The 26569-nt window shown below is 57.4% G+C and overlaps 1 protein-coding gene across 5 annotated transcripts in view; it reads left to right on the top strand.

The window, feature by feature from the left end:
• Rxra (retinoid X receptor alpha) overlaps positions 1–26214 on the top strand; it is a 97252-nt gene extending 71038 nt beyond the window's left edge. For 4 of the 5 annotated variants that reach the window (XM_020177356.2, XM_020177359.2, XM_074052868.1 and 1 more), the window contains 8 exons: positions 2152–2302; positions 2902–3081; positions 10732–10901; positions 13213–13342; positions 16907–17039; positions 19234–19325; positions 20585–20690; positions 22417–26214. In XM_020177356.2, the coding sequence (XP_020032945.1) occupies positions 2152–2302; positions 2902–3081; positions 10732–10901; positions 13213–13342; positions 16907–17039; positions 19234–19325; positions 20585–20690; positions 22417–22564 (1110 nt within the window). In that variant the 3' untranslated portion in view covers positions 22565–26214. Of the gene's footprint in view, positions 1–1399; positions 1532–2151; positions 2303–2901; positions 3082–10731; positions 10902–13212; positions 13343–16906; positions 17040–19233; positions 19326–20584; positions 20691–22416 lie in introns of those variants that run through there. The other variant, XM_074052870.1, reaches the window with a different exon arrangement.
• Positions 26215–26569: the final 355 nt, after the last annotated feature.

The raw sequence follows: 26569 nt of genomic DNA, 5'->3' as shown, positions 1-26569 counted from the left end.
CATTTGTTGGGCTCCCATGCACAGGGAAGGTGGCAGCTGGGTGGGCCTTTCACTCATCTTCTGGCCTGGCTTTCTGCCCAAGGGCTTTCTGTCTGCTAGAGTGCCAGGAGTCTGTACCCAGCAGTACCAGGCCCCAGCCCCCAGTTCTAGTTCCTTTCTCTTTTCCAGATAGTCCTTTGGTCCCCTCTCTGTTGCTTTCCTCTTTGGAAGCCAGCTCAAGCTGACTCTTCTTGGTGGCCCAGGGTGAACTGCAGCTATGGCCTCCCTAAGGTAGTATTTACAGGACGCCTGCTGTGTGCTCGCTCTGCTCCGAACCTGCCGTTCCATCCACTGTGGCCTTCACATCAGCCTTCAGACTTAGGCCCTGTGCTGAATAGCTGCAACAACAGGAGATTCTGCATGCTTAGTAACTCATGTGAGGATGGGAGCAGGATCTCGGGCTGGGTGTTGCCTCTGCTGTCTTCAGAGTCTCTGGTGCCATGACCCGCTGCTCTTCCATCCAACTACAGCCTCAGGGTTGTCCCTGCTTTCTCTCAGCTCCTCTACCCAGCAAGGCTGTAGAGTCTTGATCTCTGTTACTCCTGAGCCCTCTCAGGGCACCCATGAACAGCTCGCTATAGATGTGACCACAGAACATGCCCTCCTCCCTCTGAGTGGCCTCCCATCCTCTCAGGCCTCACTTTCCCCTTGGGAAACATGTGGCCATCGTGATCACCCCCTGCCCTGCTCAGCCACAATGTGAACCCAGCCTCCTGGAGCCTCAGGGTCTTGGTCTAGGAAAGGGAAGGGTGTTGTGCCAGGGCTTCCCATGCTGTGAGTGGAGGGTGAGCACAAGCCTGTGCACAGTACTGCCAGCAAAGGCCTGTCATGTTCTCCTGATCCCTGTGGATGTGCACACAGGGCCTTCAGCGAGTTACAACAGGGACTCCTCTCTCCCCTATGGGGACTCTGGATGCCTGCCCTGCACCACAGCTGCTATGTCTGGTTCCCTCTCCCTGCTGCACCTAGTGTTTCTGGGCCTCCCTGCAACCTACCTGAGGCCCATAGGCATTAAGCATCCTAACAGAGCCTTGTGGACCACCTTGGCAGTCCAGGAAGGACCTTGAGCTGGCCTCGACAAGAAAATTAGTGCAGACGCTAAGGCCCTATGAGAGGAGGCTTCGGGTGTTTCTGCTCTGCTTGTTTTGGGGACCACGTTTCTTCCTGTCCTGTGAGGGAGGGGGCTGGGGCTTGGGAGCTGTGGGGAAGGAAGGAGGTGAGGTTCCCTTTGCAGGGGTGGCCCAGGGCTATTCTGGGGCAGTGTGGCAGCTGGGATGGCTGCACAGCCTGCTTTCCGCCTTTGTCAGGGGTTTGCAGACGTGGGGGGGGAGGCCGCCCAGCTGGGGCTCTGCGCCCTGGCAGACGGGCTGCTGGCGGCACGGTGGGGGGGAAACGCCTCTGGGCCCTGCGCTGACTGCAGAGCTGGGCTGGAGTCTGCGGAACCAAAACTGCTGTGTCATTGCAACGCTGCAGCTGTTGCCAGGGTGACCGGGTGAGTTTCCCACGCTTGCCCTGGTGGCTGCCATGCAGGGCCAGGGTGTGCAGAGGCCAAGGTGTCCACTCTGTCTTATGCCTGGGGAGTCCACTTGTTTCTTTCTCCTGTCACAGCCAGAGACCACAGCCCTGCAAGGGTGGTGGGGGAATGTGTGGCAGTGTTTGAGCCAGGCCCCCACCCTGTGTGCCCGGGCCTCCTATTTTCATCTGTGGTCTGGGGGCCCCTGAGCACTTGTCCCTTGGAGTGACCAGGGTACCATAGCAAGTGCTCAGTGACAGGAGGTGGCTCTTAGGTGGGCGGCAGGCAGGAGTGTGAGCAGGGACTCTTGTGCGGGAATGGAGCCAAGGGGTCCTGGGTGTGTGAGATCTTCAGCATCTCTAGCTCCTCTGCAGAGATCTGTGGGTCTGCTGGGAGGGGGCAGCAGTCCTGCCTGTCTGAAGGCAGGACAGCCTCCATCAGCCTGACCAGGTATACAGCTGGTGCTCAGCAGGACTGGACCTGCTACCTCATGTCTGTGTGGCTGGGGGAGGGGACACTGGGACATGAGCATGGGTGGCATGTGGTCACGCCCATCACCAGCCTGTCCAGGCTGACCTGGCCTGGTCATCCCTCTACAGCTCAACTCACCCATGAACCCTGTCAGCAGCAGTGAGGACATCAAACCCCCGATAGGCCTCAATGGCGTCCTCAAGGTCCCCGCCCACCCATCAGGGAACATGGCCTCTTTCACCAAGCACATCTGTGCCATCTGTGGGGATCGCTCCTCAGGTAGGGCTGCGGGGAGCGGGGAGGGGAGGGGAAGCCTGGGGAGGGGACGGTGGGGGTTGTCACAGCATGTGGGCCTCGATAGCTGTCCCCACGGTGGGCTGGGTGCAGTAAGGCAGGAACCTGGGGTAGCCCCTTTCCATGCCCTGTGGAGTGAGGAGTGACTCTGAGGTCCTCATCTGGTATTCTCACCTGTGGTACAAAATCAGAGTGGGCAGGGTGGTCTGGAGGCTTCCAGAGAGGAGGCCACTGTGGATAGCTGAGAGGCAGCAAGGGCTGCCTCTTGTATGGCCTGAGCCTGGGCCATACAAGAATGGCCCAGAATCATCACCAAACCCCAACAACCTGAGGGTGATGAATGATGCCCACCTTCTTCTAGGGTGCAGTAGCTTAGACACAGAGCAGGCCACTTGCTGGGGACGCTGGTCTTTAGGTCTGGGACCTGCAACCCCAGTAAGTGGAGCCAGGAAGGCTGCTGTCCTCTGGTGAGCAGGGAGGATAAGGCCAGGGCCAGCCTGAACTCAGGAGGCCCCTCCTGCTCCCTGGCCTGCCAGCCTGCAGAGTAGGGTATCAGTGACCACTCACCCACCCCTGCCCCACAGGCAAGCACTATGGGGTGTACAGCTGTGAGGGTTGCAAGGGCTTCTTCAAGAGGACGGTGCGCAAGGACCTGACCTACACCTGCCGCGACAACAAGGACTGCCTGATCGACAAGCGCCAGCGGAACCGGTGCCAGTACTGCCGCTACCAGAAGTGCCTGGCCATGGGTATGAAGCGAGAAGGTAGGCCAGCATGTCCTGCAGGCCAGCATGTCCTGCTCATCAGACCCACGAGGCCTCCTGTGCCCTCTGTCCCAGGCATTCTTAGTACGGTGGTGCTTGGACTCAGCTCCTTCCTATACCTTTGGTTATGGTGCTGCGTGCTTCCAGTGTGGCTGCTTTACTGTGGGGCCCCCAGGCCTGTGCTGGCAAAGCTGCTGCCCACAGAGCTTGCCTCAGTACTAGCCCCTCTCCTTTCCCCTCACCTGCAATCCAAATCTTTACTCAGCACCTGCTTGCTGCCAGGCAGACTGGGTCCTGCCCACCCGTGACGCCCATCTTGTGTTGAACAAACAGCCTCTGCCAAGGCAGGGCAGGGCCAGGGCCCAGCACATGGGCTGTGGACATGAGCAATAGCACACAAACATTCTGAGCAGAAGTGTATCGAGGGCCGGGCTGGAAGTGGAGGTGGGAGTAGGGAAAGAAATGTAGGGAGACCAGAAAAGAGGGCACTGGGTGTGCTGTCGGCTTGTCTGGCTGTCTAGCTGCTCAGTAGGATGGTTGAAACCCTTGAGGGATGGCACTTTTGGGTTGGAGTGGTTGAGGGGTTCCTGGGAGGTCGTCTCGGGCTCTGCTGCTTTCTGGCCCTGGTGGGAGTACCTGTCAACCACAGGCTTTCAGGGCAGCAGGACTTTTGAGTCTGTTTATTGACAAGGTTCATCTTGCGGATGTATGGCAGGGCAGGTCACTCCCCTGAGGTTACAGAAGTTGTCAAGTTGTCCAGACTATCCCATGGCCTTGACCTGCCCTTGACCTCCCGATCCTGTTGCCATGGACCTTGGGTTTCCCTCTTAGCGCTCCCCTCTAACCCTGTGTCTGATGACCCTGTGTGTGAGTGATACCCTAGTTAGGTGTGTGTGTCTGGCCAGGCGACTCAGCGAGATTGAGCCGCCAGGCCAGGGCCTCATGGGGCTGCAGGTACTTTCTAGGTCAGGGTCTGCTTCGTTGTCCCCCAGTACTGCAGGAGCCTCCTTGTGTTTCCTCTGCTGTGGCTACTCTACACGTGGCCACACGCTTGGCTGATAGTGTCCTGCCTCCTTCCACCTGCGTCTGCCCTTCCCACTGCGTCTGCCCTTCCCACTGTGGTCTGACTTGAGTGGTGGCCTCAGTGCTGCTGTTTGCCTCATTTCATTCCTTTCCTTTCTTGTGCATTCTGGGCCTCTGTTGTTCTTGAGAAACTAAAACCTCAGCAGGCCACCGGGCCATGGGATCTCCCCGTAGGCTGTGAGGTTGGTGTCCTACGCAGGGTGCAGGGGGACGCAGACAGCTCTATTTCCACTCCTGGGGGAAAGGAGCGTGACCAGGGACCCAGAGCTGAGCACTGTGGAGCTGGTGTGCTGTGTACAAATGCTACCAGCCAGGCCTTTCTGAGCAGCACGTGTCTTTCAGAGCACTTGGCATTCATTCAGGCCTGCTTTTGGCTGTGCAGACAGGGAAACTGAGGCCCAAAGGTTCAGCTCTTGTTCAAGGTCACATGCTGGGCTGTGACCCTGGCCTCTGGTTCCTGTTCCTTTTGGCAGTGAGAGGGCTTAAAGAGGGAATGCCCTGCCATGGGAGAAGTGCTACCCCTATCCTTGGGGTGTCTCATTTCCTCAGGGAGGGCCTGCTGGAGGTGGCAAGTACAGTAGAGTCCCTGAAGGACAGAAACTCTGGCAAGGGCGTGCCTAGGGTGGGCAGTGCATGGGTAGGTACCTGGCAAGAGGGAGGAGGTAGACCCCCACATATGTCTCAGGAGCTTCGCTGAGCCCTGAGCCCACTCCCTCCTCGGAGCTCATTGCTTCTGGTGCTGGGCACAGTACCAGGTGATAGGATATGAGCTCTTATTCCCTGAAAGTGACTGTAAGATAGGCAGGCCACTGGCTCTGGGAAGCATGGGTGCTGGCACCTGACCCCACTTTGGGCAGCAGGCATGGCTCACAGTGGGAGGAAACCCACGCTGACACCAAGTGCCTAGCCAGAAGAAACCATGTCTGCACAGGCCGAGGCTGCCAGCAGACCTGGCATGTGACCAAGACCACAGCTCTGAGCTCAGAGAGGGTCCCTCTAGCTCACTTGCCTCCTTCCAATACCCTCACAGCTGTCCTTGGGTACTTTGTGTTCTCAGACTCCATCTGCCTGGTCCCCACAAGGCCTGGGAGTGTGGATGACACCCCATCCCATCTCAGTGAAGTGGTGTAGTCTCGGACCTGGGGACCTGGAGCCACTGGGTCTACAGTGCCCTTCTTGGTGCTGGTAGCAACTGGGTGTTGTTGCATACTTGCTCTGTGGGGGCCAGTGCCCCCTCCTACCCATTCTTCTTGCATATTCTCCTCACCCTGCCTCTGCCTATGTCCCGACTTCACAGCTATGCCCATACTTCACAGATGGAGAAGTGGGGTACAGAGGTGAGGACTTGGGGAAGGCTCAGGTTGGCACAGGGCAGGATCTGTCTGTACTCATTTGCCTGATCCAGAGCCCTGCCGGCCATGCAGCATTGTCGGCCCTATTCCGTATCTAGGTTCCCTCAGCCCCCGTGTAGTGTGCAGCCCTTGACAGCTGATTTACGGGCCGTTAGATAAACACCTGATCCCATCAAGGCACCCCCTCCCCTTTGTCTCCAGCTGAATTTATGAGCCCTGAACATGCAGTAAAAGCTGTCCTACAAAGCACTCTCATGCCCCAAACACAGCAAGCACAGAACTAAGCCCTGTGGACTGTGGAGAGCCATTTGTGTGGGCACCGGAGGAGGATTTGAGGCTCCTGTGCCCAATGGGCCCTGCCACCAACGCCTGGCCTTATGTCTACCCACCTGAGGCCTGTCACATTTTCCCAGGCACTCAGACCACAGCCTCTTTCTTGGTATGGGCAGCCCTAGTACAGCCTGGGAACTTGCCCTGCAGGGACACCCAAGGGCGGGTGGCTGGGAAGGGCTGGGAGTGCTTGGCTGCATGAGTGGGGCAGCCTGGCAGTTCTCAGAGAAGCTGTGGGGCCAGGCTGCCAACCCAGGGCGCTTGGCCCACAGCGTGCAGGACGTGCACTGTCGGCCCTGAGGGCCGCTCCGGCCCTGCTAAGTACCAGGCCTGATGTGGGAAGCAGCCAGTTGGCCTTGGTGCCATGACCTTCGCTTTCCTTCTGTTGGGCTTTGTCCTGGAAACCCAGGCTCTTGCAGAGGCCTCATTGCTCGGCACAGCGCTGAGAGAGAAGTTGGGGCCTGGCTGACCACAGTGGGGCCCACGTCTCCCCACAGGGTGGGCCTGCCCTGGAAGGAGCTGCTCTGGCTCCAGGCAGGTGGGGCCCCCAGCCTGCTGGCTGGTGAGGGATGCTGCAGGCTGATAGCGTCTGTATTGGGCAAGAGCAGGGCCTGCACCTGCAGGCAGCCGGCAGGGGCTCGTTCTGCAGCATTCCCCGATGGGTGGGGGGTGGGGAGTGCCCTGGTGGGGCCCTGGCCCCTCACCAGGCCTAGCCCAGGCCTGTTGGCTGGGGCAGGCAGTGGCAGGGCTGGGGGCCTGTAGGTGGGCCTGACAGGGATGATGGGGGGAGTGCCCAGTGTGCACCCTGTTCCCTGCTCCCTCCCTACAATGCGCCTCTCCACTTCCTTCCTGCCTCTCTTTGCTTCCTGCACTCTATCCTTTGGCTCTGGAGGACGGGGCTGCAGAAACAGCAGTGTCTCGAGTGTGTGTGGGTGTACGCACGGGTGCACAGATACAGGTGTCCCCACCTGTTTCCGCTATAGGGAAAGGGCCCTGGCAGCGTTCTCATGCTGTCCCTGTGACTTTGCCTCTTTGGGATCAACGTCATCAACTGTACTGGGGGGGGAGGGGGACATGAGCAGGGGCCCCTGTGTCTTGTTGGAGTAGCCCAGGCCCAGCTGGTGGTAGGGTTGGACATCATTGTTCACGGCGTGTTTGTGCATGTGTGTGTGACTGTCTGCGTGTGCGTCTACATGTGTGCACAGCGTTCTTATGTTCAGATGCCTTGTTCTAGATTGACTTCCTCGAGGACCCATGAGCTGAGCTGGAAGGACCCCAACTTGCTATGTGGCCTCCGGGAGGATGCCCCCACTCTATGCTTCCTTTCTGTAGGCCTTAAGAAGGGGCAGTTGAGCCGGAGTGTGTTGGTGGAATCCAGTCCCACCTGTCTCAGGGCCTCGGTGCCCTTATACCCAGATTTCCCACTTCTGGACTCTCTGCCCTCCCTGGGACACCCCCCCAGCCCTGCTGTGCCCGGGGGCGGGGGGCTGTGGCAGAGCGTACACCTGACTCTGGCCAAAGGGCTGCTGCTCCCCTACTCCTGGGCCAGTCTGTCTCCTCGTGTAGGATGGATGTGCTCGGAGAAGGGCAGCCTGGGCTGGGGTTGACTCCCTGTCCTGGATTCCCGAGGAGGCCTGGACTGCGAGGCTGCATTTGTCTCCTGGCTTCCACTGCTGCCACCTCCTCCCAACTCTCCGTCTCATAGTTGGGCTTGGAAGGATAACGAGGCGCTGTATTTACAGACGCCTCCCGCCCGAGGCTTTCCGGCGCCAGTGGAACATAAGTCAAACATGACTGCGTCTAAAAGGTGATTGAGCTGGCAAAACATAAATCCCCCAGCTCCCTCCTGCCCCCTCCGCTGTCTATAAATAAAACGATAATATTTATAATGATGCTGCTGAGAGTGGCTGGGGCCCTTCACAGCTTCAAAGTGGTTCACAAAACATTTGCTAATTAATTCTCGGCCGCCCCCGCTGAGGAGGCAGGTGCCGAGGACACCCTCGCCAGCCTAGCTCCAAGGCAAGGGAGGGTGTGCCTCAGGGCCACCTTCTTTTTGGCTCCCTGTGCTCTCGAACTGTTTGTGAGCTGGAGAAAATCCCAAGGCTGCCCAGCCCGGTGGGAGGTGCTTCTGTTCTGTATGGGCACCTCCCTGAGGGTTCATCCTGAAGGCAGGTACCATCATTGGTATTTCACTGGTGAGGAAGCTGAGATGCACAGAGAGGTTGTGGGCTTGCCTGGGGCCACACAGCTGTCAGTGAAAGCAGGCTTTGGGGCAGACACCGCTCTGCTCTCTGAGCCTCAGTTTCATCACTTGGGGAGGTACCCATCAGCACCCTTTTTAGGGACACTGCCTGTCTGGTTTTGGCCAAGATCAGCCTGTTCAGGGTCTCCTGTGGTGGGGCTGCCCCACAGGCTCTGTTCCCCAGGGCCCATGCCTGTCTCTGGGACTGGAGGAGTACCCCCACCTGGAGAGTGCCTGCCATGTGGAGACTGTGATAGCCCAGCTGGTGAAGGCAGGAGTCCGGCAGCCTCTGCAGCCCCTGCAGGCTTAGTGCCATCTGCCTGCAGTCTTTGCCCCCTCCCCTGAACTCCCACCTGCTGTCAGATTTTCCAGAAGAGCCAGGCTTGCAAAATGTTGGCCGCAGGCCTCTGCCTGACTGTTCAGCCCAGCTGGTGATTTCTAGAGGCATTGGATCAGCCTCCCATCCTTGGGTCCTAGCATGGTTGGAAAGTCCTCTGCTCCTTCTTGCAGCAGGCATTAGAGAGCATGGCCCCAGCATGGGATGGCCATTTGTGGATGCAGAAAGGATGCAGGGCCTGCCCTAGGGGAGCCTGAAGCCCAGGGAGGACACCTTTTAGACTCTGGCATGGGCCTGGAGGGGGTGTTGAGAGGTGGCCACTCAAGACTGTTAGTTGTGGTCAGGGAGGAACTGCACAGTCCTGGGCGGTCCCCTGGGGCCAGCAAAATGGGGCATTCTGACACTCCTGGGGCAGGAGAAGTGAGGGAATGAGGGGAGGGGAGGCATGAAAGAAAGCTACTTCCTTGGAGTGGTGACTTTGAGAGGAGGTGGCTGCTGATAGCTCTGGCTGGGCATGGAGGTCCCACAGTGTGCCACAGTGTACATACCCCTCCCTCCCACATCTGTCCTCCTGTCCTCCTGTATTTGCATTTCTTGAAGAAGCTTGCGGCCAGTGGGCCTGAGCAGGGCAGCCCCAACAGGGCAGTGAGGTAGAGGAAGGTTGGTCCACTGACCGCTGGTGTCTCGAGAGCCTGATGCTGCTGGGCTGTGGTCTGCCTGCCATGGAGATCCCATGCAGGGGCTGCCCAAGGTCCTGAGAGGTAGCATAACCAGGAGCCCCTTCCCGGGCTATACCCTCAGGCCCATAAGAAAGCACCATCTTAAGTCAGGGGAGGGAGGGGAGCCTAGGACCATCACCAGCCTGGGGCAGGAGGCAGTGATGGAGGGAGGAATCAGTGCCCTGTTAACATCTGAGCACTGATGGGAAAACCATAGGGGGTTTGCAAGGAGTGACCAGAAGAGCCTTTGCTGGAGTGGGGAACATGGTGGTGGACTGGACGGAGGACACTATGGGGACCCTGATCCTATTGCTTTTCTGTCTTTGTTCTTCACTGACTTGAACAAGTCTCTGCCTGTTGAGCTTTGAGCTCCTTCTCTGCAAGGGGGCAGGGAAAATGTGGGGGGCAGTGGAGGAGGGAGGGGACACTTTAGGATTGGAGCCTCAGCTTAGGGTCATTGTCCATGTGGGCAGGATCTCAGAAAGGGCCACTCTGAGGGGAGTGGCCTAAGAGTCACGTGGCCATATCCAACTTCATCCTGTCCCTACACTCCAGCTGCTGGATGCAGCAGGTAGGTTGGCAGTGCAGGTGGGACAGGTCCCTGAGTGCCACCCAGGTGGCTGCAGGAGAGGTGTAGCCTGTTGCCATCCTAGTGGGCATTCCTTGGAGGGCAACAGCCTCCTGGCTGAGGCCTTTCCTGGAGGCCTCCCCACTCCCCTGGACTGACTGCAGGCTGGGCAGCTCTGAAGTCAGTTGATGGAGCCCGCACCTAGCGGTAGTGACCCCAGGGTTGCAGAATATGCCTGCTGTGGTGTTGCCTTAGCTTATCTTGCTGTGCTGCCTGGACCCCAGGACTGGGCTGCTCAGAGGGTGGGTTGGCAGGTGTCTCGGTGTCTGTGCTGCCTTTCGGTGTGAGGCTGGGGTGGAGCAGAGTGAGCAGTCTCAGGGCCCACTTGGAGGAGGGGAGCAGAACCATGTGGCCCGAATGTGGCTGGAGGAGTGGGCCTGGAGGCCTGTTTCTTCCTTTTGACAGAGCCCAGTGTGGTGGACACAGGGACAGGGGTTACATGCCTTCATGCTTGCCCAGGTGGACTCTGAGCCTTTGTGCCTCTTGCACTGGCTGGTTGCCAGTTCTGGTCAGGAACATGTCCCACTGCCTCTGGGCCTTTGCATATGCTGTTTCCTCTGCTTGAATTTCAGTCTTATTGCTTGTTTCAGTCTTATTGCTACTTCTCTTTCAGAAAGCCTTTCTGGGTTTCCCTGACCATCAGAGTCAACACTCTGAGTTGGGACCCCTGCAAACTGAGCTTCGTGAAAAGCTGTCTGCTCTGGCTGGCCCTGGATGGGCTCCTGGTGTGAACATTAGTTGGATGAATTAATGAAGGTGGGCTTTGTGATCAGAGCATACAGCCACCAGGAGGCCAGACATGGGCAAGCATGGGGCTGAGCTGTCTCTATGTCCCCTGGTGGGGATGCTGGTGCCATGGACACACTGCCTTGGAGCTGGCATTTTCTGGCCTTGACCACGGAGGGACTGTCTCTGTTGTTGCTGGCTTGGCCCAGGGTGACAGTGCCTCTTGTGTGCAGCGGTGCAGGAGGAGAGACAGCGGGGAAAGGACCGGAACGAGAGTGAGGTGGAGTCCACAAGTAGTGCCAACGAGGACATGCCTGTGGAGAAAATTCTGGAAGCCGAGCTGGCTGTCGAGCCCAAGACCGAGACCTACGTAGAGGCAAACATGGGGTTAAACCCCAGCTCGGTGAGTCACAGCCACTGCAGGTATAAAGGAACCCCTGTCTTCGGTTTCCCTGTGGTTCCTCAGTCATCCTCCTGCCTGAACAGTCAATGAACCAGGATATCCTGGGGGCTGCTGAGGGCCCCTCGACCACCTCTGCACACCCTCTGCCCGGCTGGGTGACCCTGAGAACATCTCTTCCCAGTTGGGCTGCACCGTCTTTCTTGCCACTATTATGTGGTGCAGAGCGCCTGCTTCCTTCATGTTCCTGGGGCAGCACACTCACATAGCCAGGTGTTGGCTGGGTTAGTGTCCACCCATGAGACACTAACCCATGGGGTTAACACATGGGGTGACGTCTGAGCTGTGCCCACTGCCCTGCTCCAGTCAGGAATGGCAATCCTGCCTGCCCCTAGGAGCTTACACACATGCCTTTCCCTACTGTCCAGTGTGAAGGTGGCAGTCCCCACTTAAGTACTTGTGAGGCCCTGTGGCCAGGTCACTTGTCCCCATGCATACCTCGTGATGACCAGGTCCTGGCCTTGTATTGCAGAAAATGGCCTTATGGCTATGGGAAGGCACCTTCCCATGAGGACCCAGAAAATCTTGCCTTCTGTGACCCCCCACAGTGCTGCCTTGCTGGGGTCCTGCCCCCACTAGCCCTGGGGGAGCTGAAACTACAGAACCACAGCAAGTTTGGGAGGCCCATGAGGGGCCAAGGGTGGCCAGGCTTTGCTTTTGTTAAGTAAGGATGTCATCTGGGAAAAATCGTCTGCCATCTGCTTTCATCATCCTTTCATGGAAGCTCAGAGCTGCACACAGGGCTGGGCTGCTGGGCACTCAGAGCACAGCACCCCAGAGGGGAGCTGCATCCTGTGAGCCTCTAGCTCCTGACCTCGTCTGGCCTGACCTGTGAGTGCCAGCCTTGGGACAGCAGATTGCTTCCTTCGGAGGCCAACTGAGGCTGGGCAGCAGCTCCCCAGCCTCCATGGTGGGGCTCCTCTTCCACAGGTCAGAGCCTGGGCCCTGCCTGGGTGGTCCTGTTGACACTCCTCCTTGGCAGAAGCTGACAGCTCATTAAATGTCTGCTGTCGGATCATCTCAGAGGGTGAAGCAGTTGCCCGAGGCAACATGGGGATATGGAACAGGACAGAGCTGGAGTCCTGCATAGCCCCTCCTGTCCCAAAGACCCTTCCATCCAAGCCTGGTGTGCTGGGACCTGAGCTTGGGCCTTACACCTGCATGGCTTTCTACTTGAGCTCTTTGGAAGCCCTTCACGCAGGACTGGTGTTTACACTGTGTTGCTGCCGGTCAGGTGGTTTCTGTCAGGAGAGCCCTTCTGAGGAAGACGCTTTCTTCCCATTCCGCTGCTCCAGCCACTGCCATACTGGAGCGAGTGAGGGATCCTCACGCTTCTGTGCGTTGTCACAGGTGCCAGCCTCTCCCTCCACTTAGCTCTGGAGGGCTGTGGCCCCAGCCCACTTGCCAGGAACTGGAAGGGGCTCCCTCTTGCCCTGCTGGGAACCCACCTGGTTTCCTCCTCCGTGAGGTCGAGTGAGTCCTACCCTGCTGAAATTTTCTAGAATTTTTTGATGCCTGGTGTCTTGGCCAAGGCATGTGCCCAGCCTGAGCTTCTACTCACACACCTGGTAGAACATACCTCCCAGGTTGGCCACCATGGCCATCAGAGCTGAGGGGCCAGTTCCAGCCCAGCTCTCACCCCTGCCCCTGGGGTGGCCTCTCTTATGTCTGTTCCCTTATCACCTGGCACCTGACTCCCAGGGCTACGAGGAACCAGATGGCTCTGTGGCTTTCCCATGGCTGCTGTAGCAAATCGCCATAAGCTCGGTGGTTCAGCAGCGCAATTCTATTATCCTGGAATTAGAAGCCCTGATTTTGTATCCGTGGGCTTCCTTAGGGTGTCTGCAGGTCGGGCTCCTCCTGTGGCTCTGGGGAGAACCCATCTCCTGCTTTTCCTGGCATCTGGATGCCACCACATTCCTTGGCTCGTGGTCCCTGCTCTGTCTTAAGCCGGGAGCATCTCTTTCCATGACTGCTGCTTCCACTGACGCATCCCCTTCTGACTCTGAGTCTGCTGTCGCTTACGAGGACTCTGCATGATACTGGGCTTGATAATCCAGAATCATCTCCCATCCCTGGGACCTTGATATAATCCCACCTGCCAAGTCCCTTGTCCTTGCAAGGTCACAGTCACAGGCTCTAGGAGTTGTGGTGTGGATCTCTCTGGGGGCCTTCGTTTAGTTCCCCCCACAGGTCCAGCACACGGAGGGGTCTGGTGTGGGTCCGAACACTGTGTCCCCTTCCTCTACCACAGCCAAATGACCCTGTCACCAACATCTGCCAGGCAGCAGACAAACAGCTCTTTACCCTTGTGGAGTGGGCCAAGAGGATCCCACACTTCTCTGAGCTCCCGCTGGACGACCAGGTCATCCTGCTGCGAGCAGGTGAGTAGCCAGGCCTATCGGGGTGGGGGCGGGAGGTATCACTGCTGCTGCCTGGTGCTGTGCGGTGCAGGGTCTCTGTGGGCTTCAGAGAGGTGGAGGGCTGCCTGGGGCTGCCCATCATGGTCTATATGCTCCCTGCAGCCTCGTCTGTTCTGAGGCCAGCTCCTTTTCTGGGTGAGGGTCATGATGCACCTGGGAAGAGCACAAAGGTGCTTGCTTGGTGCTCACACAGGCCCTGGGACAGGGTGTCGTGGCTAGCATGGTGGGCAGAAGCATCACCTTTGGGGTCTTGGATGAGGCCAGCCGCGGGATCCCAGGTGAGGAGGCTGTCCTGTGCCATGGGTGTAATGCTGGCGATGGAACCTGCTGACTGTTCCTGAACTGGCAGGTTACTGGTGGGTGAACCAAGACCTGACTCCTTAGCCCAGGTTCCTTCCTGTGTAGTGAGGGAACACACGGTGTATGCGGTTCATGGCTGCCACTCACTGCCCTCCTGCTGCTGTGATGGTGCTGGAGACTATCCTGAGTCCCACAGTGCCCATCCACCCCGCCACTGTCCAGGGCCCTGAGTGTCCTGATTGCTTCAGCTTTCTGAGGATTCTGTGCCTTAGCCCAGCCTTGGCTAATAGAAGGCAGTTCTCTGGTAAAAAGCTTTTGGAGAAAAATAGCCAAACAAAGGTAGCTCCCTCTGCAGCATGGAATGTTTTGGAAGCTGGTTGGTCAGGGCCAGTATCGAACAGGCCCTGACTCTCCGGCTCCCGTCTTGGAAGGACTTTTGTGACAGAATTAGGCCATCCAAGTGAACCAGGATCTTCTCCCATCTCAGGTCCCCCCACGCCTGCCTCTGCTGGGTGGGCTCCTACCCCACTGGGCTGAGGCATGTGGCCCACTTTTGTGGGCACAGACTTTTCTCAGAATCTGTGGAGCATCCCGCCCAGCAGGGACATCTGTCCAGCTCTGCCCTCACTTTTAAAATTTTTTTTTTATTTTTCCCCATGATGTCTTTTTTTGTTTTATTTATTTAATTATTCATATGTGCATACAATGCTTGGGTCATTTCTTCCCCCCACCCCCCACCCCCTCCTTTACCCCCCCCCCGCCCCCCGCCCTCGGTACCCAGCAGAAGCTATTTTGCCTTTATTTCTAATTTTGTTGAAGAGAGAGCATAAGCAATAATAGGAAGGAACAAGGGGTTTTGCTGGTTGAGATAAGGATAGCTATACAGGGCATTGACTCACATTGATTTCCTGTGCGTGGGTGTTACCTTCTAGGTTAATTCTTTTTGATCTCACCTTTTCTCTAGTTCCTGGTCCTCTTCTCCTATTGGCCTCAGTTGCTTTTAAGGTATCTGCTTTAGTTTCTCTGCGTTAAAGGCAACAAATGCTAGCTAGTTTTTTAGGTGTCTTACCTATCCTCACCCCTCCCTTGTGTGCTCTCGCTTTTATCATGTGCTCAAAGTCCAATCCCCTTGTTGTGTTTGCCCTTGATCTAATGTCCACATATGAGGGAGAACATATGATTTTTGGTCTTTTGCTGCCCTCACTTTTTAGGGCTCCCCGACCTCCTTATTATTTAGCTCAGGATTCTGAGCTCTGCCTGCTTCAGATCCTGTCTGATGCCAGTGGTCTTTGGAAGGAACTGGGGGGTGGCAAAAGCCTTCACAGAGAGCAGGTGGGACTCCCTTGCCAGTCACACACAGTTTTCTTCCTTTGGAACCTGCATATCATCGTGTCCGGTGGGCAGACAAGGAGACCTGAGGGCAGGGCTGAGCTCCAGGTTGGCTGGATGGCTGTGCCCATGTGTTTGTGCGGGCACAAGGTCTGGTGCTGGGCCTGCTGCAAGGCTGCTGTCCCCTCCTGTAGGAGATGTGGGTCTTGGGTCCAGAGCATTAGATTCTGCCTAGCATCTCTGTCATCACGAGAACCACTGATCAACTCAGTGGGGGTTCTAGCCTAGCTGGAGTAGGAGCCAGTTCCGCTTGTGTTTCTGTTTGCTGATGAGGGGAGAAGGGCTCCTTCCTTGGGGCCAGAGCCCATCTGACTGTCCAGGAAACCCTCAGAGATAAAGTGTTACATAACACTGGCTTGTTCTGTTGAAGCATCAAGCACCTCAACTCTTCTGTTTGCCAGACAAGTAAACTGAGGCAGGGCCAGGGCCATCCATGGCTTCCTGACTCCCATGTCTGGCCTTCTCCCTCCCACTTTCCCATCATCCATGCTGTTTGATTTTTGAGGCCTTGTTTGCCACCTCACTTGGGTGTCCTAAGAGGCCAGGTAACATAAGAACCTCCAGGTAGAAGGAGCAAGGTGGGCCTTGAGCCAGAGGTCCTGCTTTTGGGCAGCTCAGCACACCATGAGGCACTTCTGCTCTGGATAGTCCTGTTCCCCTCCCCGCTTGGGACAGGGAGGAAGCTGGGCTCAGGCCGTGTACCTAGCAACGACCCTACCACGGGTCCCCAGGATCAACAGCCCTACTGTACTGTTTGTGTTCATTTCCCAAACTTACTGCCTCATGGAACCCCACCTTTGTTATTCTCCTTTTAAGTAGGCTGTGTGTCAACCCTTGGCCAGGAACGGGGATGGGTAGACAGGTAGGAGGTGCTGGACCAGTGTCTGTGCCCAGGTTCCCAGCACTGGCTTGTGTGGGAAGCCATCCAGTCTTCCCATAGTGTCTGCCACCCCTACTGTGCCTACAGTCCACATCTCCTGATAGCAATGGCAGCAGGCCTTGAACTGACCACTCATGCTGGTGTTCCAGTGGTCCATACCACCCAGGGCATGTCAGCAAATCTGGAGGGGGACTGTCATGTCAGCCCCCAGCTGGGGCTGGTCATCTGCCCCATACGCCTTGACTCCCCTCACAGAATAGGCCAGCGCCTGCTGTGTAAGAGTGCATCAGAGCCAGTGATGGTGCCCACACCTGGCAGCTGTGCGGCGTGGCACCTTCAGCCACCAGGGAGTTGTTGGGAGTGGGTGTTGTTATGACTGTTGGCATTGAAGATGGCTTCACGTGGTCTGTTCCCCAAGAGTCCTTTCCCCCAGGTTTCTCTCCCAGGCTTCTTCTTCGCTTGCTCTGGTTGGTCTGTACCAGAGCCTCGTATTAAGAAAGAGTTTGCCTGGGCCTGTGGCTCTACGGTGCCTTGTTTCCAATTAGTACTTTACTCCTTTGTGACAATCTGTGTGGCTCACCTTGGTCTCTGAAAGCCTTCTCGGGCCTAGGCTGGCAGCAGGGGGGCCTTTGGGTGTTCTCCCACCTTCTCTGAGGCACGCGTGCCATGTGTGGAAAGCTTTGGCCACCTCAGTTTGCTACAGGCAGTGCTCAGTGCGGGGACTTCTCAGGGCCTTCACCGTGCCAGCGTGCACTGTCGGAGGAAAACCATTTCCTGAACTTAGGTGCTCAGGAGTCTCTTCAGTGGAACCCTTCATGGGGTTAGGGTTCCGTGGAGGCTGCTTTAGGATCTGATGGGTCTGTTACATGCTGCTTTGGGGGTCCGACTAGGGGCCAAGGGAAAGGTGGGCTGGGGACTCTGGAGACAGCCAAGTGACTGTGTGACTCCTCCCCCAGGCTGGAACGAGCTGCTCATCGCCTCCTTCTCCCACCGGTCCATAGCTGTGAAGGACGGGATCCTCCTCGCTACCGGGCTGCATGTGCACCGCAACAGTGCCCACAGTGCAGGGGTGGGCGCCATCTTTGACAGGTAGGCAGGTGGGGGGCAGCCACCTCGGCCCACCTTCCCATCCTGCTTGTGAAAGTCCGAGGTGTGGCAAATACGACTGGGCAGGGGTTGCTACAGCCCTGTTGAGCCTGGCCCTGGCTGGCTGGTACCACGTGAGTGTTTCAGTTGGTCCACGTCCAGCTCTTTCCTTCTCAGTCCCAGGTGTTTAGCCATGAGAAGGACAGCTGCACTTTGCAGCACAAAAGCAAATTATCCAACAATACGGTTTGATAAAAGTGTTGGATGCTTGGACTGTCACAGCTGTCAGCACTGTGACCAGGATGCCATCGCTGCCCCAGCTGTGGCTTGTACCCTGATCAGTCACCCAGAGATACGTACCTGACTCGTTGCTCCTCAGCCCATGTGGCTGCGTTTGTGACTCTCTGTATGCACCCTGGCCATCTCTCAGCCACCCAGCACAGGGGCAGGCTGTCTGCAGGGCAGCCCACATCTAGCTGTCAGGTGTCCTCAAACACCAGGCAGTTTACACTCTACTGGGCAAGGGTTGATAACCTGCCGTTCCTGTTTCCTGCTAGGTCTTGTCTATGAGCTGAGGACCACACAGACCAGGGCGTTCTGGGGACCTGGGTGCCAGCTTCAGCCAGTGGGAGCAGGAGGACTGGGGTGGGCGATGCAGGGCACATGAAGTAATGAGTTGGGAAGGAGCAGGTCAGAGATGACATGGGGAGGGGTCCCAGGTGAGCCTCTGAGTATCAGATCCCTGAAGGTGAAGGTGAGTAGAAGCCCCTTCCACATCCATGGGTGACATGTGCATGCACTCCCCTGCCTCGTGGGAGAGTTCAGGCACAGCACACCAGCAGCCTGGGGCCCTGGGATGCATACTGCAGAAGACTTTGTGGCCACAGAGGGGCCAAACCCTGCCCTAGACAGTGCACTTATGTCAGGCTCTGAGCTGTGGGACTTCTCAGGGTCTTTGACAAGTTCAAGGGTGGGAGAACTGCCATGGGACTGTGGCAGGCAGTGTTTCTTAGAGAGACCTGACCTTCTGGGGGTCTGGCTTTGGGAAACACAGCCACATGCCCAGCTGATGGGGGTAGTGATGGTGATGAGCGCCTCAGGCTTATATTCCCTGGGGTCCCCAAGCAGCACTTGGAAAGGTCCCAGCTTGTCCTCACCTTTTGAGTGAGTGGAACACAGTTTGGCCTGTGGAAGCCAGGCCCCTGCAGCTCTGTGTCCTGCCCCAGGGCAGACATCTGCAGTCCCCACTGGCCCTGGAGCTGGGTCCTTTGAGCTGTTGTTATTGCTGCCTCCACCCCTGGCACTCTCGGGTCTCTTTTAGGAAACAGTGTGGCCTCTCCAGCCTGCAGTCCCTCAGCTCCTTGTGGCCCAGGGGAAAGTCCTAGCTCTTGAGGGGACCATCTCTGTCCTATGGCTCTAGTCTCACCAGCCACTTCCTGTTCCCAGAAACAGCAATCACATTCTGGGGTTGGAGGCAGGCTGCTGGGGTTGAGGAGACTCCAAGCTCAGCGTGTGGACACAGAGCCTTGGACTCGGAGAGCCTGTCAGGGACTCAGTGGCGCTAGGCGGGCTGAGACTGAAAGCACCTCAAAGGGCTCCACAGAGGAGTCCCTACTGTGCGGAGGAGGCTGTGTGATAGATAACGAGAATAGTCACCTCCTCCCCAGCGGCAGCTCCTACCCAGTGAGGCCGCGTCTGGGAAAAGGCCTTCCTTCTGTGGGCCCACAGGAGCAGCTGTGAATGCAGGGTGACTGAGGCTTTGTCCGTAGCTGAGCAGGGACAGGAGCAGGTCCAGCTAGGCTCATGAGACAGGAGCCTTGCCCCCAGCTTGCTTGGCTTGGCCTCAGTGCTCAGGCTCCCAGATGATGTCCCTCAGGCAGCCCAGGGGAGTAGAGGAGCCCACCTCCTGCACAGGACCAGGCCAACCTGGTGAGCAGATACCTGTGCTCATGGTTACTCTTTCCCCATCTCTGGGGCCCTGTCTGTGTAGCTCCCCGCTTGGTCTTACCCCACCCAGCTGCCTTTAGGGCCACATCAGACTTCCCAGGGTTCCTTGGGTTTTTCTGGGATTCTAGGTGCAGGTGGGTCTCTGCAGTGAGGTGCAGCCTGTTCCCACCTCTTCTTTCTTCCCTGGGATGGGGACCCTGGCGAGGACATGGTCTAACTTGGACCTTGGTCTTGCCTTCTTCCCCTGCAGGGTGCTGACAGAGCTGGTGTCCAAAATGCGAGACATGCAGATGGACAAGACAGAGCTGGGCTGCCTGCGCGCCATCGTCCTCTTCAACCCCGGTACGGCCCTCCTGCCTCCTGGCTCCAGACCTGGCCTCCCAGCAACCAGCAACTCCACTTAGTGTTGCTGCCGTGTGGGCAGACACATGTCCCAGTGTCCTCCTCACAGTGGAGAGCAGCCTGCTGTGAGGGTTACCTGAGGGGCTCGGGTGGTGCTCGGCCCTGTCCCTGTCCTCAGTGGGACCAGCAAATGCACTGGCTCCTGTCAGTGGTTCCCAAGTGAGCTTTCAGGGCTGTGCCATGCAGAACACCTTATGTTGTGCACTGAAACCCTCAGCTCAGGAGGAGGCCTGCTGTGATGTGTCCTGGCTGGGGCTGGTGATGTCAGCCTGCCAGGTGTCCAGCCTCACCTCAGGGGGAGGTGGTCCTGGTGGCAGTGGAGCACTTTTCCAGCCCCTGGACTCTTGCTCCATCACCCAGCAAAAACAGTGCTGTGTGCACAGTACCCCCTTTCCCAGCCTGCGAAGCCATCTGGTGAGTGGTGGGCCAGGCCTGCCCTCACAGATCTCTGGGTTAGGGGAAAGGGCTGCTCATACCTGCTCTTTATGTTTGTGGAAGTGCACAGAGGTAAGGGTCAGAAGAGGCCAGATGAGTGGACAGCCCAGAGAGAGTGGCTGGTGGGGCGGGGCAGCCTGCACAGGGCCCTGGAGAGCTGCTAGGCCTGTGGGCAGGGCAATGGGGGAATGAGGGGAACTGGCCAGAGCTGAGACACCTAGAGGAACCTGGCATTCTTAGGAGCCACAGGACCCCAGGTCACCTTGGTAGTCACAGTGGGTCACCTGTGCCCTGTGGTTATGTCATGTCCTTGAGGCCTGGGCTCTAGCACTTGGGTCCTGAGCTCTTGACTTGAGTCGTGAGGAGGGGCTCCTGAGCTTCTCCATGTGGTATGGGTGTGAGGTCTCTGCAGGAAGGGTGCACTGGCCTCTATTCCTACCCGGGGTTGGGGGAGGTTGTGCCCCAAGTCAGTGAAGGCATCGATTGCCTCATGGTTACCATGGCGACAAGGGGACAGATAAGAAAACTGAGTCAAGGGACTGGCACAAGGTCATGTGACTTTCCAGCAGGACTCAAGTCCAGAGCAGTCCCCCTACAATGGAACTGTGGGAACAGCCACATCCAGCTGTACAGTGTGTGCACAGTCTGACTGTGCCTTGGTGTGCAGTGGCTAGAGACAACCCCACAGATTTGTGTCCCCAGGGCCAGAACCCGGGAACATCCCGGTGTGAAGGCTCAGACTTGGAGGCTTCTTCTTCCTGCAGACTCCAAGGGGCTCTCAAACCCGGCTGAGGTGGAGGCACTGAGGGAGAAGGTGTACGCGTCGCTGGAGGCTTACTGCAAACACAAGTACCCAGAGCAGCCGGGCAGGTGAGCTACCTACTGCCTCGCCCCACCAGGCAGACAGACAGATCTTGTTTGGAGAGCCCCTGCCCCACCCTGCGTGTAGCCGTCCAGCCCTACAGGCCCTTGTGTGCAGATGAGACCATGGTGCTCTCTGCAGGTGCAGTCTGGAATGCCTCACAGTCCCCAGATGAGTGGCAAGCAGGCTGCGGTCAACACACACACCTTACCCTGTAGCCCTCCAAAAGGATTGGCCCAGTGTCTGGCGTATACTAGGTGCTTGTCTTTGTTGATGCAGATGAAGGTTCTCATCTTGAAACAGATAATTAGAGGACTGGTGACACCAGCACATAGTAGGCACTTTACAGATGTGCAGGTGGTTGTAGCTGGAAGGCAGAGTTTATTCATCCCGCACAACTTTGGCGCCAGAAGTCTGGGGGCCCATAGTATGTGTCCAGGAAGAGGCACTGTGGATTCCTGGGATTCGGCCTATGGTTCCCATTCTGCTCCTTCTCTTAAGGGCACCGCCCAGCCTCGTAGTCTGCAAACTAGGGAGCTGTGAGGGGGCTGGGCAGGCGGGGCACAACAGCCCCCCACCCCCTTACTGACTGGTGCACACACAGTTAACTGTCCATGCTGCTTCTGAGCCCTCATCTGGTTTGGTTTAAAGTGAAACTTCGTGGAGGGGGTGGAGGACAGAGGGGTGGCAGGCCAGCTTGTTTTTCCTGGCTTCCTGCCTCAGCCCATCTCGCCAGCTCAGCAGAAAACAGCCCATTCTCTGGCCCCGATCCAGCCTTCAAGCTACGTTTGTGCCTTTAAAACAAGGACTGTGAGGCAGCCAACCACAAGGCTTCCTCCCTCGGAAATAAAAGACATCGTTAATAATTAATGAGGCCCAAAGGATCCTAGAGGAGAGCCTTGGGCAGAGAAAGGGGAGGCCTAGAGCAGACATGGATGTGGAATGGGGACCCCAGGCCCGTCCCCATTCTGCACTGTCCTCCCTTGGGTCTGCAGTGGCTGACTCTGATGTCCCTCCTCCCAGAGACCCCAGACTTCTTCCTCTTTTCTTCTCACTGGTCTCCTGCCCAGGAAACTCCCCAGGGGTGGTAGGGCCCTGGGGAGCCACCCTCCCCTCTGTCAGCCTGCAGAGCTCTGCCTGGGGAGGGGAGTGCATGAGAGGTATTGGGCGGGGTTTGTGGGAGGTTGATGCTCAATGGGATAGACTGGCTTGAACACAGAGTGCGTCAGCTCTATCTCCAGTAGGGGCCACCACCCCATGGTTTCTCAGTTACACACTGAGTACCCTTCATGTTACCTCTATCTATCTTCATCCTCATTACCTCTTCCCAGGAGTCCTCACCATCTCTAGAGGGCCGACTGCTGTAGCAGAGGCACCCCTGATATTCAGATCCATTCTGTACTCTTGCCCCTGTCTGAAGTTCTGCTGTGGCTCCCCATTGCCCTGGAGCAAGCCTACATTTTGTAGCTTCTTAAGGTCCTGTTAGGCCTGCCTGGTTGGCAAGTCTTGCCCATCCCTGGCCTCTCTTTTAATCCTCAGCCCCCTGCTGTCCTGCCCCAGTAGAGTCTCCTCTGCCTTCTGTTCCTTAGATACCCCTCCTTCCTACTGCAGATGGGGTCTGAGGGCTCAGGCATTGGATCTGGCCAGTGTCTGGGGAGTCACCCAGGTGCTGGGCAGAGGAGGTAGCATCGCCTGGCCTCCCTGGCTTGCCCTAACCCACCTGCTCTCTGGCAGGTTCGCCAAGCTCCTTCTCCGCCTGCCTGCACTGCGCTCCATTGGGCTCAAGTGCCTGGAGCACCTCTTCTTCTTCAAGCTCATCGGGGACACGCCCATTGACACCTTCCTCATGGAGATGCTGGAGACCCCACACCAGATGACCTAGGCCCGCTGGCCGGCCCTCGCGCCGCCTGGTCCGGCACGCAGCCTGGACGCAGCTGCTCTGCTCAGCTCGAGCCCTGTGTCCGCCCTTCCCTGCCTGGCCTGTGTGGACCCTTGGGTGCAGCGTGTCACTGTGGCCCTGCCAGATATGTTGCCATCTCGTTAATCTTTATTACTGCTTGTCTTTGGCCCAGGGCGGTGGCTTTCCCATGGCAGTGGCTGGGATGGCCAGAACTGGTGTGAGACCCAGCCAGGTCCCTCCCCATCAGGCTGCAGGGTGCCCTGCCGTCACCCTAGGGGTGCTTCAGCAGCTCTTGGGGTCTTCAGGGCCCAGAGCTGCAGGAGCTGGGGAGGGGGCTTATTCTGGCTGCTGTTTGTGGTTGCTAGTTCTCCGAGTGCCCCTCTGTTTGGAATAATCTTCACCTGCTTGAAGTCCTGGTGCCTGACCATCTTGAGAGTCTACCTGGGGGCAGGAGGGGACAGATGGGAACAGGCTGCATCTCACTGCAGAGACCCACCTGCCCCTGGAAGCCAAGTGGGGACTCGGGCCACAGGCCTCCGTCTGCTTAGAGTGCAGAGTGACAGCCCATTTTCCAAAGATAACTTGGGACTTTGCCCTAGGCACTGAGAACAGGGGCCACCTCAAGGCTGCAGAGGCCAGGGTCACTCTGTCACCGCACCTTGGTTTCCTCTTTGTGTTGTTGTCCTGGTTTCAACTTCTCCCCTGCTACATGTTCCTGTCAATCCAGGGTGACCAGAGCTTAGAGCCCAGGCTTCCCCTCCACCCCAGACCGTCTTTTACCGTCTGTGAGGTAAGCCGAGGCTAGTTCTTGGCTCCTGGAGGGCTAGCGCAGTCTCAGGTGGGGTGTTCTTTCTGTCTCAGAAAGACCTTGTGGGCAGCACATGGGCTGTCCTGGTACAAGTTCTACTGGCCTCTCTTGCATGTACATAGGCCATCCAGAAGGCTCCTGGAGGGAAGGGAAGGAGGGCTGCTGTCTGGCTTCCCTCAGAGGGAGGCAGCGAGAGTCACAAGGACCTGAGGATGAAGGAGCCACCCTGGAGGGGGCAGCCACACTGCATCCTGACATAGCTGACACCGGGCACTGTGTGGGACCCCCACATGGGTCCCTCCTCTGGCCAGCTGGTCTGTCTGGAAGACTCTGCAGACCTTCCTGGGCCCCCAGAGTGGTGTTGCCATTTGTCCAGAGTCTTAACTGGGGCCGCATCTCACACTGCTCTGCTTGGGGGGTGGCATGGGCCTCAGCCCCTCCCACTCGTCCTGTCCTGCCTTGCCGCAGGCGCTGGTGCGGCACTCTCAGGTTGAACTGCCTCTTTGGCACTGTAGGGCCTCACTTGGGCCCCAGTACTTCTCGTGTTCATGTCTTAGATCCCTGGGCCCAGGTTTGTCGGGAGCAGATGCCTGAATGGGGCGAGCAGGTGGACGGCAGGCCAGGATGCTTGACAATGGCCTCTGTTGTCTTTTTTCAGGTTGTCCTGACACGGGGAGTGGCTGCTTCTCCAGCATCCATCCTCCCACTGGTACAGAGGGACAGGGTCATCTTAGAGGTTAGGTTGTGAGGGGCTGAGGCTTTCGGGGGAAGGACACAGCCAGTCCTTGCCTTTCTGGAGTTCCCAGCTAGGGACAGCTAAGGCATCGTCTGTGCAGGAGGACATCAAAGATTATAGGAACATCTTGCTGTCCTGACCCTTCTCAACGTGGTGGCTTGGGAGATGTGCATAGGAGGCCCACTACTTTGCTGGGGCCAGCCAGACTCCCAGAAAGTCCGGTTAGCCTTTGGGGTATGGTGATATCAGTCAGAGGGACACAGGAGCCCTGAGGGGTCCCTATTCCACACTCAGCATCAAGCCTTCTGCTGCCTGCTGCATCTCATCACTGTTGCCAGCCCAGTGCCTGCCACATGCAGTGCCCCAGGCCACTGAGGGCTCCCGAGGAGCCCTCAGTGGCTCCAGCAGAGAAAGCCCTGGAGTAGGGCTTCTTGGGAACTTCGTTGGTTCTGGGCCTGGCTGTCTATAAAGCACTGAGGCTCCTCACCACTGCCTCCGAAACCAGAACCCTGGGCCCCTCTGGCCTGCTCAGCCTTACCTCCCACTGTCATCTTAGACTCTCCCCATGGGCTTCCTGTCCCCTCTCATTAGGCCCATTGCCCCTGCTGTTGTGTGCACAGTGCTGTCTGCTTGCAGGGTGATGTGTGGGCATGGCACATTACCTGGTTGGGAGGTAGGATGTTGACTTAATCAGACCTTCAGTAGTGTTACCAATCTGGCTCAATTAAGGTGATTTTTTTTGTAATTATTATTATTTTGGTGGGACAATCTTTAATTTTCTAAAGATAGCACTAACATCAGCTCATTAGCCACCTTGTGCCCATCCTTGCCTCCGCCTGGCCAGATGAAGTGGCTGCCACTGAGGACCGTGACTTCTGCACTGCTGCGTCCTGGGTCCTCGACCACGGGTGCCTCCAGGCATGTTCCTCAGCTGTGTCACCTCCCTGTTTGGACGTTCAGATGGGGCCCCCGTGACTGAGATGCGAAGATCACCACAGAGCCAGGTGGCCCGCCTGGGATGTGTCACCTAGGCAGGCCCCTGTGGCAGCTGCTGGCCCTCGTCACTCAGGAAGCACACAGTCTTGGGAGGGTGGGGGGAGTTCAGCATCACATTCCCAGTTTTCCAAGTCACAGCATCCCAAAGGATTCTGGGCTGATGGGCTGGTGACAGAGTATCGGAGAGACACCCAAGCTCCCTGCCCTGGCGCCCCCAGGAGGGTCAGGCCGGAGCGTGCAGACGGTGGTTAAATCAGCTGATGTCCCCATCACGGAACCGAGGTGCACGGCCTTGTTCCGGTCCACGCAGGTGTGTGGAGTAAACGTGTATGTGCCGTACAGAGACTGTGCAGAGGCTGCACGCCGCCACACAGGAGCAGGCGTGACAGTTACCAACTATGTGTTTATCTGTAACCAAGACTTTCCCCATTTCCCTGTAAACTTGCTTGGCCTAAGCAAGACCTAAGGACCCCTCCTTTGGTGAGATCCGGGCTCGAATGACTGTCTCGAGGCAAGGAGCTGCATCTATTTTAAGATGCCCTGAAGCAGCAGCTGTAGCCCGTCCCAATCTTTAGCGATGCCTTAGCTGGGACGCGAGCGGACACTTAGAGAGTAAAGACGAGAGAAAAATGTCTAAGCATCGGGAAAGGTAAAAGAATCTATTTTTGTACAAATGTAATTTTATCCCTCATGTATACCGGATGCTATGGCGGGTGGGACCTGTTTTGTTACTGCTTCTAGTGGTCAAGGCGGAGCAAGAATGTTGGGACGCCGAGATGGCAGAGGGGGCTCTTAGACAAGGCTGAGGGCTTTTCTTGGTGTGAAACCGCTGCGGGGACGTTCTTCTGGTGGGAGGGTGGGCCTGAGACTTCAGGGTTTTCTTCCCCTTTCAAGTAATTTGTACAACCTCCCTCTGTCTTCGCTCTCGGCCGGCCTTCCTGCGACTCTGACTGTGAAATTACTTCCCTCTGTAATTGTTCTCTGAAACATCGCGGTGCAGATGCCAGGGTTTGATGAACAATGGTCTTTAGAATTGTGGAAAAGAAACACAGAGAGAAAAAAAACGTGAGAGGAGAAACTTTCAAAATACAACTCCGCCCAGCTCTCATCTGTTCTGCGTGGGGGTTCCTGTTTGGCTTTGGGATGCAGGCACACACAGGGCCATGGAGCCCACTGCCCCCAGGGTGGGAGAACCTGTTTTCAGCCAGTCACCCCAGCCCTCTGAGCCCAACCCATCTGAATGGGGTCCCCGAGCAGTGGGGTCCCCAGTAGCCAGGCCCCAGGTGTCAGGCTCCACAATTTCTTTTCTGTCCACCCTGCCCCGAAGTTCCTCCTGGGGCCTGTCCAGTGGCCTCTACAGAGAGCCCCGCTCAGCACATTCTGGCTCCAGGCATGTGGACACTTGCACAGCCTGTGTGTTACCCCAGTCCAGTGACAGGCTGCCTGT

The sequence above is a fragment of the Castor canadensis genome, chromosome 13 (assembly GCF_047511655.1).
Source record: "Castor canadensis chromosome 13, mCasCan1.hap1v2, whole genome shotgun sequence".
NCBI lineage: Eukaryota > Metazoa > Chordata > Mammalia > Rodentia > Castoridae > Castor > Castor canadensis.
Note: the sequence above shows the minus strand (reverse complement) of the source record. Positions and strands in the feature narration are given on the sequence as shown.